Source organism: Phasianus colchicus, chromosome 36 (genome assembly GCF_987193195.1).
Source record: "Phasianus colchicus chromosome 36, bPhaCol1.hap1.1, whole genome shotgun sequence".
In the NCBI taxonomy this organism is placed as follows: domain Eukaryota; kingdom Metazoa; phylum Chordata; class Aves; order Galliformes; family Phasianidae; genus Phasianus; species Phasianus colchicus.
The window spans coordinates 230,382-244,165 of NC_143471.1; the positions used below are offsets into that span (position 1 = coordinate 230,382).

The following is a 13,784-nucleotide window of genomic DNA, read 5'->3' on the forward strand; positions in this document are numbered from 1 at the left end:
GAAGGATAAAATACAGATGTTCCATACACAAAGGCAAAGAGGAAAGGTTGTGAGGGGATTTCCCAAGTGAGAAGTACGATTTTAGAAAGGGACATGTACAGAGAACCAGAGGGATATCAAGGCAAATGTAACAATGACTGCTACAAAACCAGTGGTAGAGAGAGAATTCACTGCCAAGAGTATCTCACAGTCCAGTGATAAAGATTCATGGCCTTGGTTGTAAGGTTGTGTTTTAATTAAAAATACTAATTAAAAACAATCTGGATTTTTGAGCTATTATTATAAATATTCGTTAGGGGGGGATTGCTAAATGGTGCTGCAAAAGCCCCAACAAGGGGCTTTGTAATAGGGGGGTTGTGCACAAAGGATGTGAGAGATGGGGGTGTGGGGAAATTGGGGTTTGGAGGGGCACACACATGTGCAAATGAGTGAGAGTGGGGAGGAGGGTGTGCAAAGGGAGGAGGATGGTGCACATGGATGTATGTGTACATGGCTGGGCATGAAGGATGTGGTGCCACAGGACTTCACGTGCACATGGAGAGTGCAGAGATGGGGTTACATGTGTGTGTGTGCAGAGGGGTGCACAAAGGGGTAGGGTTGCACATCTGCACATGTAATGGGATGTTTTCTGCAAGGTGTTTGCATGTACATATATAAAGGGATAGGTTGCGTACGTCTATGAAAGCAAATGAGGGTGTGCAAGATTGTGTGAGCATGTAGGTATGCAAAGGGGGTTGGATGGTGCACATGGGTGCCCGTGCACATGGCTAGACAGAAGGATGAGGTTACAAAAGTGTGTGTGTGCACATGATTGCAAGGCTGGATCTATGCTCATGTATTCATTCACATGAGTGTGCAAAGCAATGGGTTTCCACACATGTGCATGTACATATGTATGTGCATGAACATGGGTATGTGCACCGAGGTCTTTGCACAAGGCTTTGTGATTTTGCATACATCTGCGTTCATATGGATAGTGTGTGCACACAGGTGTGCAAGGATGTGCACGCATGTGTGTGTGATTGCACAGGTGTGTGTGTGAGTACATCAAAAAGTCATGCAGCAGCTCATGGAATGCTGCTGGACAAATCGGGCTGTGCGCTCTTTGTGAATCCGTAATTGTGATTATTTATTGATTGAGTGCAGCCACAAAAGACATAGTGTCAAGTTGGGCAGCACTCACAGTGCTGCCCTGTAACACTGCACACTGTAGCTGCTGCCTTCTGATGCTCCTCCTCTTACTCCTTCAGCTGCAGCTTCTGCATCATCTCCACAAGGCTGTTAATTGCGGAGGACTGCAAAGAAACAGAGCAAATGTAAAAATAGGACAGAAACAACCAATGGAGATCTCATTAAGAAAGTCTGATCAGTAAACTTCCAGAATGGCCCCATGCAGAACAGCACGTTCCTGCAATTGAGGTCACTGACATTACTTCCCATAACACATTGCTTATGGTAAGATTCATGCTCTGCTGTGGGCTCGCAGTTTCAAAGGTCCTAATGCCTGACATGGCAAGCTTCTTTATCACAGCAAAACCCTCCATCCATTACCAACCACGTCCTTCTCAAACCAGAGGAAGGCATCCAAGCTCCCCTAGGCAGCTCTCACTGACAGTGTGATTTCCACAAATGCACAGCTGGGTGTTTTTCTGTTGCATCATTTCCCTCAGGACATTGCAATATCTTTCATGTCTGCCAGACAGAGGCACTGAGAACAAGAGCCGTGCCTGTGCTCAAGAAGAACTCACCTCTGCATGTGTAGCGGCAGCTCTGAGGGAAGCCTTCATCAATTCCCTTCTCCTCTCTTTTTGTCATTGTCTTCTTGCTATAAAGCAAGAATAAAAATGAAATTTGACCAGGAAGCTTCTCAGCGAATGACATTTCCAGGGGGACATATGGAAGACCATCATGGAGTTAATGGAAAGAGACGGGGTTACACATTCTGACATGTCCTTGCCCTTGGACTTGGTAGCCTTCAACTCTTTTCCCCTCTACAGAGAAGGAAAAAGCAAACCCTAAGCAAACTCAAAGTGCTTGATTAGGGCAGCACCTACCAGGGCAGGTACCACAGCACCTTCTTACCTCTTAGCTTGAAGCTGTGTCCTGCAGCAGGCTCAAGGGTGTGCTGCTGGAGCCAACATGCTATCTCTGCTCTGACCCCTCGCTCTCTTGCTAGCAGGCAACTGCACTGCTGTCTGATTCTCTTCTTCCAAGCCCTTGCATTTACATCCAGCCAGGGTCTTGGAGACAGAGCAGGGGCACACAGCAGGGGAAGGTCTTCCCCCTGAGCTGGGACCTGCTGCTATAGGAAGCCCTCCAGACTGGAGACAAGCTCTCTCATAAAGGACTTCCTGCATTGCTTTTGCATAGATCCTTCCATTTGGCTCAGCACCTCTCCCTGTTAGAATCAAGAAAGGAGAAGCAACAAGATTTAAAGAGAGTCCAAGGCTACTTTCAGTCTGCAAAATGGGCCACAGTACTAGGAACTCTCATCTCGAGTGTTCACAGTAAGGAATTTTAGGATCTTGGGTGAACGTTGGGTTCAGATTACAAAACAGGACAGGAAAGGTAACTGTAAATCCCAGGGATTAAGACCCCAAGCAACACACAACAACATCAGTCCCAGAAAGAACAGAAAGCCTAGCTAGAAAGACAATGCACCAAATCCAGACGCCTGCTGTGTGTCTGTACCTCTCTTTGGTGCTGTGCCACACTTGGTGCTTCTGCCTTGCCCTTCTGCAAGGCTGCGCTTTGCTGGAAGGCTGCTTGCATCAGCTTCTGACAGAAAGGAAACAAGAAAGACATGAAGAGCATCTCTTCAGAGGAACATTCTAGCACAGCCAACCACAAACTTCTGGTCCTCAAGCGTAGTTTCTTCAATTTGCCCTTCTGCTGCTACAACGGTGTGCCTTTTCTGCAACCAGCACAGAACTGCTATGCTGTTTCCTCTCTCCTCCATCACACACACACCCTCATGCAGCCCTATTTAGAGGCAGGTACCCACACCACAGCTCACAAGAGCTTCTTACCTGTGGAGGCTTTCCATTTCCCCCCTTGCCCTGCACCATCCCTTGGACGCACAGGCTCCATCCCTTCAACAACAGATCGAGTGTTGGTTTCACATTGTTCTCTTAGCTCATGCCCAACCCCCAAAAACCAAAAGATGCTGTCCTACAACCAAAACAGAAATTGATGTTTAAACTGCAATGCACTTACAGAAAGCATTACTGCTCTCATTCCTGCTCAGATAGCAGCAAAGGAACCCCAATCTACCTGACAGTTCTGCATTCTGCAGAGCAAAGCTGCATCAGCAAACAAAACGCCATCAGCTGCAATAGTCGAGACAGATTTTTTGTCCCTAAGGGGAATTCACACAGCTCTGGGCACCACCACTTCTGTCTCACTGTTGCCATCAGCTGTCACTGTCAGCTTCCCTAATGCTCCACAATGGTTACTTGACATCTCTACAGCACTGCTCCCACTCAGAATACTTAAAATGCATTCCTCCATACTTCATGACAGAGGACTGAAGTGACTCACTTTTGCATGGTGGTAAGAACGGTTCATCCCTATGGAGTCCCTTTGCACGCTGCAAGGTGCTATTGGATCTCTGGCAGCCTGCTGGCTGCTGCTCCCAAACACAGGGAGCCACGTCGCGCTGCTTCTGAAGAGAGAAAAGAAGAAACGTTGGAGGAAACGGGCAGCCAAGGTTTGTAGAGTGGTTCTAGATCGTGCCAGAGATAGAAGGACATTTATCACTCAGGGAAAATACAGCCTGTGCCATGCCCAGGGCTGTCAGCAGTGAATGCAGAACCCAACCGGTTATTGAGCTCACAAAGGACCAGTAGGTCTCCCCTTGCTCCACCTCTTCCCCTTGAAAACAAGGAAGAAAAACCAGCAAAAGACACCCGGCCATACCTTTCCATTCATAGAGCAGGAATTGGAGCCATGGTCGTCTTCTTGCTGAGACATGACCACTGAAGTCTCAGAGGAAGCCCAAGTTCAGAAGGCTCTCTCCACAGGAACTCCTCCTCCTCCTGGAAAGAGCTGACTTCACTCTTCCTAAGACTGTCTTGATCCCCAAAATCTCCTTTTGGACAGGAACTCTGCAGAAAGTATCAACAAGTGAAAAATCATGAGGAAGAAGCATTTTCCCAGTTTTCTTCTGCCATGCAATGTAGTCTTTTGAGGAGGGCAATGTCTGAAAATCAGCTGGCTGCAAGAGCTACCCAATGCTAGCTCCAGCTTGTGTCTGACTGCCATGGCTTGTGTCAGCAAGTGCTCTTCTCCATTTCCTCAGTAGCTCTGCACCCAGCCATCTGTGGGGCAGTGAGGCACAAGTTGCACTCTATGAAGCCTGTGCTCTCCTTCCTTTTTAATGTCTGACATGAAGGTGGGGGCCTGGCAGCAATTTTCCAGGGAAGAAATGACATTTCATCATCCTCACCGAAACATGGGATGGACTCTCAACAAGAACCCATTTCTCCTGGAAACAGCCATGCTGAGGGGCACTGCCAGAGCTGGAAACCCCTTCTCAGCCCAGCTTTTCTGCTGAGAGACCTCCCGACAACCACCCAGCACCAAACCCAGCTCACCTGGTCACTGCTCAGCCTGAGCTGTGCCCAGTTCACGCGCACACTGCAGCAGTGCTTCCAACAGGCCCTCACAGGGTGATCTCTCTCAAAGAAGGTTCACAGCTCAGTCTCTGCATGCAGCACACTCACCAGAGCACCAGCTCTGCTTGCCAGCTGTGGCACAAACGCTCCCACCTCAGCAACGACTGTGACCTCAGTGAGTGCCCAAGTTGCTTCTGTGCTTCCATCATAAGTGAAGGAAATGGATGCCTCCCAGATCCAAATTTTAGGAAACTAACACCATGGTCACCCAATGGGGTAATTTGAAATAAAATAACAGAGAAGTGAAGATGACTCTTGTGCAGCCCAATAAAAACCAGAAAAGACCAATATGGCCTCATAGTGGTCAATGGAGTCCCAGGGGAACTAGTAGGAAGCAATAGGAATGCACATCTGTATGCACCAGGGCCAGTGCTGGCCTCTGACTGTGGCTTCCGGTCCTGGGGCCGGTGTCAGCCTCTTGGACTGTGGCTTTAGACCCTTGGGCCAGTGCTGGCCTCACTGGCTTTGGCTGTGGCTTTAAGTCCCTGCACTGTTCCAGCCTCTTGGGTTGTGTCTTTGGTCCCCAGGGCTGGTGCCAGCTTTTCTGGCTATAGATGTGGCTTTAGGCCCCAGGGCTGACGCTGGTCTGTCTGTCTGTGGGTTTGGGCTCCGGGGCCATTGCTGGCCTCTCTGGCTGTGGCTGTGGCCTTAAGTCCTTGGACTGTTTTCAGCCTTTCCAGGCTGTGGCTTTAGCCCCTAGGGCTGGTGCTGGCCTGTCTGGCTGTGGCTGTAGCTTTAAGCCCCATGGCCAGTGTCAGCATCCCTGGCTGTGGCTTTAGGCCCTGGGGTTGGTGCTGGGCTCTCTGTCTGTGGCTTTAGACCCCATGGCCGGTGCCAGCCTATCTGGCTGTGGATGTAGCTTTAAGTCCCAGGGCTGGTGCCGGCCTCTGTGGCTGTAACTGTGGCTTTACAGCCCATGGCTGGTGCTGGCCTCTCTGGCTGTGGCTTCAGTCCTTGGGGTCTGTGCCAACCTCTCAGGCAGTGGCTGTGGATTTGGGCCTGAAGCTGGTGCTGGCCTCTCGCACTGTGGCTTCAGGCCTCGGGGCCAGTGCCGGCCTCTCAGGCTTTGGTTTTAGGCCACAGGGCCAATGCCAGCCTGTCTGGCTGTGGATGTGGCTTCAGGCCTCAGGGCTGGTGCCGGCCTCTCTGTGGCTTTAGGCCCCAGGACTGTTCCAGCTTCTCAGGCTGTGGCTTTAGGCCCTGGGGCCGGTGCCAGCCTCTCAAGCTGTGGCTGTGTCTTTTCACCCCAGAGCCTGTGCTGGCCTCACTGGCTGTGGCTTCAGATCCTGGGGCCCATGCTGGTCTCTCTGGCTGTGTTTTTAGGCCCCAGGGCTGGTGTTGGCCTCTCAAGCTGTGGCTTTAGGCACTAGAGCCTGTTCCAGCCTATAACAACATGCATTTTAAAATGGTTCATGTAAGTAAATGAAAGCAAGAGAATACTGAGCTCTGGGTATTTCTAGAATTGGGATAGAGACAAGAGAGTGTGCTCAGCCGTGTGTGCTTGGTTGTAGACAGCAATCTCTACCACATTTGTAAACATCTTTAAATCTTTGTTATCCTGCTTTACAGCTATTTCTTAACTCTGCTGGCTGTATCACATTCTGCTTAATTCTTCCAGAACACATTCACATTGGCTTCTCTTCAGAGTAAGAAGTTTCCATGCTACACTTGCTTAGTGCATAAGTCATGGCGACCTCCTAAGTATTTGAGATCATGGAGCAGATCTTCCCAGAAGAGTTGTGAAGGCAGCTGAGAGATGAAGAAGTGATCCAGGACAGCCAGCACAGCTGCACCAAGGCACCACCATCTGGTGGCCTTTTGTGGTGCAGTGTTGATACTGATGGACAACAGGAGGGCAACTGATGTCATCTCCCTGGACTCATGCAAGGCCCTTGACGTGGTCCCGCACCACTTCCTTCTCTCTAAGTTCCAGTGCTTAACCACCGTCTCTGTACAGACGTTTTTCCTGATATCCAACCTAAACTCTCCTGGCACAACTTGAGGCCATTTCCCCTTATCCTGTCACAAGCAAGAAGAGACCAGCCCCCAGAACCCAACACTCAGCCCTATTGAAACTCATACAGTTTGCCATTGATCCAGTCTGTCCAGGTTCCTCTGCAGTGCCTTTCCCCCCTCCAGCAGATGAACACTCCCTCACAACTTGGTGTCATCTGCAAACTTACTGAGGGTGCACTCAATCCCTTCATCAAGATCATTAATAAATATGTTAAATAGAAGTGACCCCAGTACCAAGCCCTGGGGGGCACCACTCGTGACCAGCTGCCAACTGGATTTAACTCCATTGACCAGAGCTCTTTGGGCCTGGCCATCCAGCCAGTGTTTCAACCAGCAGAGCGTATGCCCATCCAAACCATGGGCAGCCAGCTTCTCCACAAGAATGTTGTGAAGGACAGCATCAAAGGCATTACTGAAGTCCAGGCAGACCACATCAACAGCCTCACCTTCACCCACTAAGCGGGTCACCTGGACATAGAATGACATCAGGTTTGACAAGCGAGATTTACCATTCATATGATCTCAGGAGGCTTTAACCCAACTGCTGAAAGGATATAGAAAGGAGATATGAAAATGTCATCCCTGTGTCACAGTAATCTTAAGTTCAGGTGCATGTTCTACATTTAATACAACCTCCATCATTCTCATAGCCATACACGGTGCTCGGGGGAGCGGATGTTTCCTCTCTGCACCTCCTTGCAGGGACTGATGGCTGTGCCTAGGATCGCCCTGAACCTCCTCTTCTGCAGGCTGAGCTGCACCAGCTCTCCCAGAATTCCCACCCCAGCCGTTTCCCACACAGTGCTGAGGAGGGGAGGGGATTTGGGGGGAGACGGCTCCACGTCGGCTTCACGCAGCTCCGGGAGCTCCGCACGGGGACAGACAGACCGATGGAAAACAGCACTTGGGGACTGCAGCTGCGGGGCAGCAGCTCAGCACAGCGCCCCGATTAATCGAGCCGAGCGAGAACCGAACGCTCTTGCTAACTCCGTGCCGGGTTCGAACGCGTCTCGATCCGTGGGATCGCTCCCTCTCTTTCGGGGCGGCCCGGCTCAGCCAGGAGCAGCTCCCGGACGCCGGCCGGGTCCCGCCGCTCGCGGTCAGCCACCGTTTCTCGCAGCTCGGCGGCGCCTCGCCGCAACGATGACTCCGTAGAACGGCTCGGTTCCGACGGGGGCCGGACGGGGCCGGCGACGGTGCCCCGCGCCGCCTTCCCCTGACGGCCCGGCGTCCCCGAGGCACGGGGCGGGCGGCAGTGGGGCGGCGGGCGGCGGAGCACCGCTTTGCCCCGCACGGAGCCCCACTGCTCTGCCGTGGCGCCGCGCCAGCGCCATCGCGGAGCCCCGCGGCCACGACCACCATTGGCGGAGAGCCGGCGCTCGGCCCCGCCTCCTCCGCGCTCCCATTGGTCGGGAGGCGGAACGGGGGGGGGGGGGGTGCTCGCGCGGGGTCCTTTCCAACCCCCGTCGCGCCGTCATTGCGTCATCACCGCGCGCGTGCCGCGTGGCCCCGGCCCGGCTGCCCGCGGCACTGCCCCGCGCCGTGCACCCGCTCTGCTTCGAGGACCCCGGGGCGGCCGGGCCTCGGCTGGGGCTGCAGGAGGACGAGGGCGGGGACGTGGTGGACCTCAGCGCGCCCGCGCCCGCGCCCGCGCCCGCGCCCGCGCCCGCGCCCGCGCCCGCGCCCGCGCCCGCGCCCGCGCCCGCGCCCGCGCCCGCGCCGTGCGGGCCTTCCTAGAGAGCGGCGAGCACGGGCTGCATCCATGCCACGAGGAAAGCGCTCACTGGTGGTGCACGGCAGTGCGAGATGAAGCGTGTTTCTTTATGCCTCTGCTGTTAGTTCGGGAGAGATGAATGAGTTCAGGTGCAGTGAAAATAGTCTCTTACACACAAACTGCTCCTATTTAGAAGGATAGAGAATGTCAGCTGGAGCAGCATGGCCGCAGTGGTGCCCACCAACCACTGCACCATCACTGAGGCAGCAGAGCAGCAGAGCAGCCTTCTGTTCCCAGTTCTGAGTCCACATGGGCATGAGATGTGGATCTAATTAGAGGAGTGTGGTTCGTTTCCCTGCATCCCTTCCTCTCCCATGATGGGGAGAGTTTTTTGTTGTGTTTCTTAAAACATGATTTTCTGAGGCTTTGACCCAAGTGCTGAGCCCTGCACTTGGTCCACAGCACAGCCCCATCTGCTCCTGGAGGGCCTTTTCCTGCACTCAGTGCTGTGGCTGCCACAAGATGAGTAGGAGAAAGGACACCTGACTTAAAGCAAAAATGTGGGATGGGAGTCTGCTACAGAGTTGGCCCAGAGCCTGGGAAAGTTCAGCTGTCACCAGACATGTTTAGGGAGGGTGAGAGAGCAAAGGGGAGGAAACTATAGGGTTTTCTGCAGAGTCTTGGTCAATCCACAGAAAATTTGGGTCTCAGTCATGTTCAGCTAGGCCAAGTCCTCTGGGGCTGCATATTTCTCTTTGACCAGGAGGTAATAGGAAATGGCCCAGAGAGGAAGGCCACATTTAAGCCCGCAATGTCCCTGCTCTTAATATCGCACAAAGCAATGCATTCCTGGGAACTGGTGTGGGAATGGAATGTTGTTTCTGCATTTGATATTAAAAAGTAGCAATTGGTTTGAAGAAGTAGAACATAATGCATTTGTATTCTGTAACTTATCCTTAGAAATACTTGATCTAAGAAGTAAAATACTGTATATGTTAGCGGCATGTTTTAGAAACATTATTACTGAATTATGTGATTAATTCTTTCTTGCAAAACTGTAATAGTTGTTAAATGTTTCAAACAATGTGAGTATAGTGTGCTAAGGATTAGAAAACATACTGTAGAGCTGTTCTGTTACGATAAGAAACTCTTAGCAAAAGAAAGACAGATTTAGCAAACATCAAAGAAGTTAGGGCCTCTACACAAGGCCGAATTGTCTCACTCCATGAGAAGGTTGGGGTGTGAAGGCAGGCACCAGGATACTTCCCTGCCTCTCTCCCAAGCTTATCTTTGTATAAAGAAGGACAAGCATATATCTGCAAAATAATGATCAGGTGTGGAATAAGTTAATTAACTACAGATTTACGCTTAGGCAGCAAAAATTTATGTTTGTCCAGTGTTTTCATGTTTAGTGAAGCATCGAGAAGATTGTGAACCTGAAGTATTCAGCCAATGAGGAACCAGGGGAGTAAGAGAGAAGCGTCGGGGAATAGGGAATAAAAGATGTAACTGTTTTCTGTGGGTTCTCCTGCTTGCAGGAGGCCCGCCATTGCAATTGCAAATAAAATCTGCTTTATCAGAGATACCGTCCTAGAAAATTATTTGGATATTTCCTACACTGGAGAGCACTTGGAGTCAATACACTGAGTGTAGATGAGCTGTGACACTGGGATGGCACCTTGTCCCAGTTCAGTCTCTGCTTCCCACTTGGCAACAGGCATCCCCTCCCTGGCTCAGAATCCAGCAGTGAAACCATTTCTATGCTGCTCAGCTGTGGGTGTGAAAATGATAACACGGTGAAACATCCATGATTCCCCATCACACAGCCAATTTTAATAAAAAAGAGATTATTCCAGCACAAAGAGAAGGCAGGTTTTGGTGTCAAAAAGCACAACATACAATAGCCAAAATGTGAGTACTTTGTATTGAGGGCGGTCCATACCTCTTGGGGGGAAATTATGTGGAAAGCAGAGGGAAATAGGCTCAAGAAAGCAGCAGGAATGCAAAGTGTGTCTCTGGTGCCCACATTTGGAAATGCTCCTCTTTAAAAGAGCAGCACAAATGTTCTGTGGTTTTGTGTGTCTCTGGAGTAGGGATTTTCTTTCTGGACTCACAATATGTCTCATAATTATCGAAAATAGGAGTTTATTTTAGTTAGCAATTTGACTAATTGTTTTCCATAAAAGTACCGTGCAGTTTATAAAGGAGAGGACAGGGAGGGGGGAGAGGAGGGGAAAGGCTCCGTGCGGGCCTTCCTGGAATGCGGGCTGGTGGCTGCCCACAGGTGGGGGAGCGGTGTGTCCGGGCGCGTGGCGGGGCCCGGCGGTGGCTCTGGGGAACTCGCTGAAGATGAGCAGCTCCGCGGGCACCTTGACATCCTGCTGCTGGCGGCGGTCGCGGAAGTTCAGATAGTTCAGCCCCACGCGGATCGCCTTCTCAGGGTCGTCGATGGGCGCCACCCTCCCGCCCGGGGCAAACAGTGCCGGCCCAAGGCCAGCGCTGTGCGGGGCGGGGCTGAGCGCGGGGTGATCACCTGCTGCAGCTGCTGGCTGCGCTGCTGCCGGTACAAGTGGGCTTCTTGGCCGGCTGGGCGCGCTGCTGGCTCGTGTTCAGCTGAGCGTCGATCCACACCTCCGGATCCTTTTCCTTCAGGCAGCCTGTCAGCCACTCTGCCCCAAGCCTGCAGCGATGCCTGGGGTTGTTGTGACCAAAGTGCGGGACCCGGCATGTGCTGTTATTGAGCTTCATACCATTGGCATCAGCCATCGATCAGCCTGTCCAGACCCCTCTGGAAGGTCTTCGTATCTTTAGGCAGATAATAGGAGGATGCAAGAGCTGAGAGGTAATGGGAGGGAGGGGAGTATCCTGCTCTGCCACCAGGAGCCTGGGAACCACAGGCTGTGGGTGCCGGCACAAAAATCCTCCATCCATCACCACAGGAGCTGCAGTTCTGGCTGCAGCAGCAGGAACTCAGCGCAGCCCTGCAGAGAGCGGTCCGGCAGCACAAGAGGAAGATGACAGCTGTGGAGTGTGAGTGCCTCAGCAGCCTGCAAGGAGCTGAGCGGTGCTGGGGAGAGGAAGGTGTGGGAGTCCTGGGGAGGGACACACAATGGCAGCATTAGTGGCAGGATCAGCTGCTTCCTCCTCCATTCCTGGCACCATGCACTGGTTTCCTTTGAGAAGCACCCAAGAAGCCAGATCTCATTGTCACATCTGTGGGGTTCCACAGAACACACAGACATGGGGTAAGTTTAGGTTGGATATCAGGACAAACTTCTATACAGAAAGGGTTGTTAAGTGCAGGAATAGGCTCCCCAGGGAGGTGGTTGAGTCATGTGTTTAAAAACTGGATTTGGTGCTCAGGGACATGATTTAGAGGGGAGTTGTTAGAATTACGGTAGTATAGTCAGGTCGTAGTTGACTCAATTATCTTTAAGGTCTTTTCCAACCAGAGTGATTCTGTGATTCTATGGGATGCTGTGTGTTGGATTGCTGTTTATTGCAGAGCACCAGTACAGGGCAGGACTGGGGACTGGGAAGATGGGGATGGTGAGGGCAGTGTGCGGCTGTAGGCTGCTCAGATGGTACCGGGAAACGTTTGTAGCTGTGTGGAGGTGTGCGTTTCTCCTGCTGTAACAGAGATGGAGGGGATGGAGCTGACTGAGGGGCGGTGACCGGAGGCAGCACGAAGGCGCCGTGAGGCGGCCACAGTCAGCCCGGCCGCAGCACAGACGGACGGCACTGCGGCTCCCCGTCGCACGTAAGGCGGCTCTCGTTCCCTCCGCGAGGGGGCGCTGTGCTGCCGGCGCGCTCTGACAACGTCACGCAGCCGTCTGGCACTGGTGTGCCTTATGGCGCCGCGTCCCGCTCCCAGCACTGCGTGGGCAGCGTGCACGAGTCGCCATGGAGCCTTCTGCCCTCGGAGCCTTTCTTCTGTGCTGCGATCTGCTTGTTTAATAGCCCTGCTTCCGCTTACACAGCAACCGAATGGTGAAACTGCATCAGAAAAACATCTATCAGATGCAAAGCCGCTACTTGATGCCCAAAGGAAATATGAGTGCACAAAGTGGTTGGCCTTGCATTTCTGCCAAGGATTCAAGAAGAGTGGAAACTTTTTTTCTGATGCCTGGGTCATAGTTTGTCCACTGAGATCTGCTTCCATGAAGGAGAGAACGAGTGGAGCGCTGAGGAGCAGCTGTGTGGCAGTGTCATGCTGACCTTGCTTGCCTGGGCAGTGCAGTGCCGTGATGTTCCAGATGTGTAAGAGTCATGTGCAGGGCGAACACAGGCACTGCTGCTCCTACACAGGGGCTGGGCTCACTGACAGCAGCATGAGGGCAGCAGTCTACTTCTGCCTGTAACCTCAGCCAGGCTGTCACTCTAGGGATAGAAAAGGCATTTCTTACCTACTGGTTCCTTTATCTGCTTGTGCGTCCCTCTCTTGTGCAGAGCTGCTGTCGTGCTGCAAGGCAGCCCTTGTTGGTGCAGTGCAAAGCAGGCGGGCAGTGTGTGTTTGTGTGCATTCTGTAGTGCTGTTCAGGCACTGGTCTCAGATGGGGAAATCATGTGCTTATCGTCATGCTTTACAGTCGCAATGACTTAATCAGCACCATTAAATTACCATCAAGTTCTGGTAACTGTTTGCTAGAAAACTAATGCTCTCTCTGGTTTTTATTGCAGTTGCCAGCTGCTGGTGGACCTGAATGTGAGTGTGTTTGTTTGCTGTACCATGCTGTGCCAATTTTCTCCAATTAGATAAACGTAGGGAGTGTAAGTAGTGCAGGAAGAGCACTGTCTGTCTTTTTATTAGTGGTAAATTTGTAACTTCTTTCTGTTTCCTCCTATAGAGGACAATGCCCCATGTATGTATGCTTTTCCTGCTCAAGAGATAATGAAAATTCCAAGAGAATGTTAGCTCACAGAGGAAGTATTTTTCCAGATAAATTCTCTGGGCATACTGCTCCCTCCTGGTTCAACCCACAAGGTTTCACCCATCCAGTATTTATTCCTGTGCCTGTTTTCCAAATCCCAGGCTCCATGAAGGTCAGCACTGTTTCGCTGTTGAACCTTGTTGGAACAGAGATAGATCATAGAAGGCAGTGTGATTCCACAGAGATCCTGAGCAGGAGGCAAGAGAAACCTGTTTGTGAATGGCCATCTTGAGCCAATCACAGCACACTGTAGTGTCTTGTGGAAACACAGGATGGTTGATGTGCGAAGGGACCTTTGGGTACATCAGGTCCAGCCCCTGCTCCAACAGGGCCACCAGAACTGGTGCCCAGGACCACATCCAGATGGATTTGGAGATCTCCAAGAGGAGACACCACAACCTTTCTGGGTCCCTGTGCCACTGCTGCAGCATTTACACAGCACAGGAG

The 13,784-nt window shown here is 51.9% G+C and overlaps 1 protein-coding gene and 1 long non-coding RNA gene across 3 annotated transcripts in view; both read right to left on the reverse strand.

The window, feature by feature from the left end:
* The window catches only part of LOC149913500 (uncharacterized), a 207,287-nt gene that overhangs the window by 159,836 nt on the left and 33,667 nt on the right, over positions 1 to 13,784 (reverse strand). The gene's annotated exons all lie outside the window — the stretch shown is intronic.
* On the reverse strand, positions 1,749 to 7,759 carry LOC149913510 (zinc finger CCCH domain-containing protein 11A-like). 2 transcript variants are annotated; one of them, XM_090129383.1, is made up of 7 exons: positions 4,596 to 7,759; positions 3,919 to 4,106; positions 3,541 to 3,664; positions 3,030 to 3,171; positions 2,692 to 2,778; positions 2,083 to 2,398; positions 1,749 to 1,825 (listed from the first exon to the last, which is right to left on the reverse strand). In XM_090129383.1, exons 2-6 carry the CDS (start codon positions 3,924 to 3,926, stop codon positions 2,115 to 2,117), a joined length of 645 nt encoding a protein of 214 aa, XP_089985509.1. In that variant the 5' UTR covers positions 3,927 to 4,106; positions 4,596 to 7,759; the 3' UTR covers positions 1,749 to 1,825; positions 2,083 to 2,114. The 2 variants fall into 2 exon arrangements, with proteins under 2 accessions (XP_089985509.1, XP_089985510.1); XM_090129384.1 differs by lacking the exon at positions 3,030 to 3,171.

What these genes read in the sequence shown, in the direction of transcription:
- LOC149913510 (XM_090129383.1), bottom strand. An exon ending in GAAATGGAAAGCCTCCACAG is followed by an intron (nt 2,779 to 3,029) that starts GTAAGAAGCTCT and finishes CCTTTCTGTCAG; the next exon opens with AAGCTGATGCAAGCAGCCTT. An exon ending in TGGCACAGCACCAAAGAGAG is followed by an intron (nt 2,399 to 2,691) that starts GTACAGACACAC and finishes TGATTCTAACAG; the next exon opens with GGAGAGGTGCTGAGCCAAAT.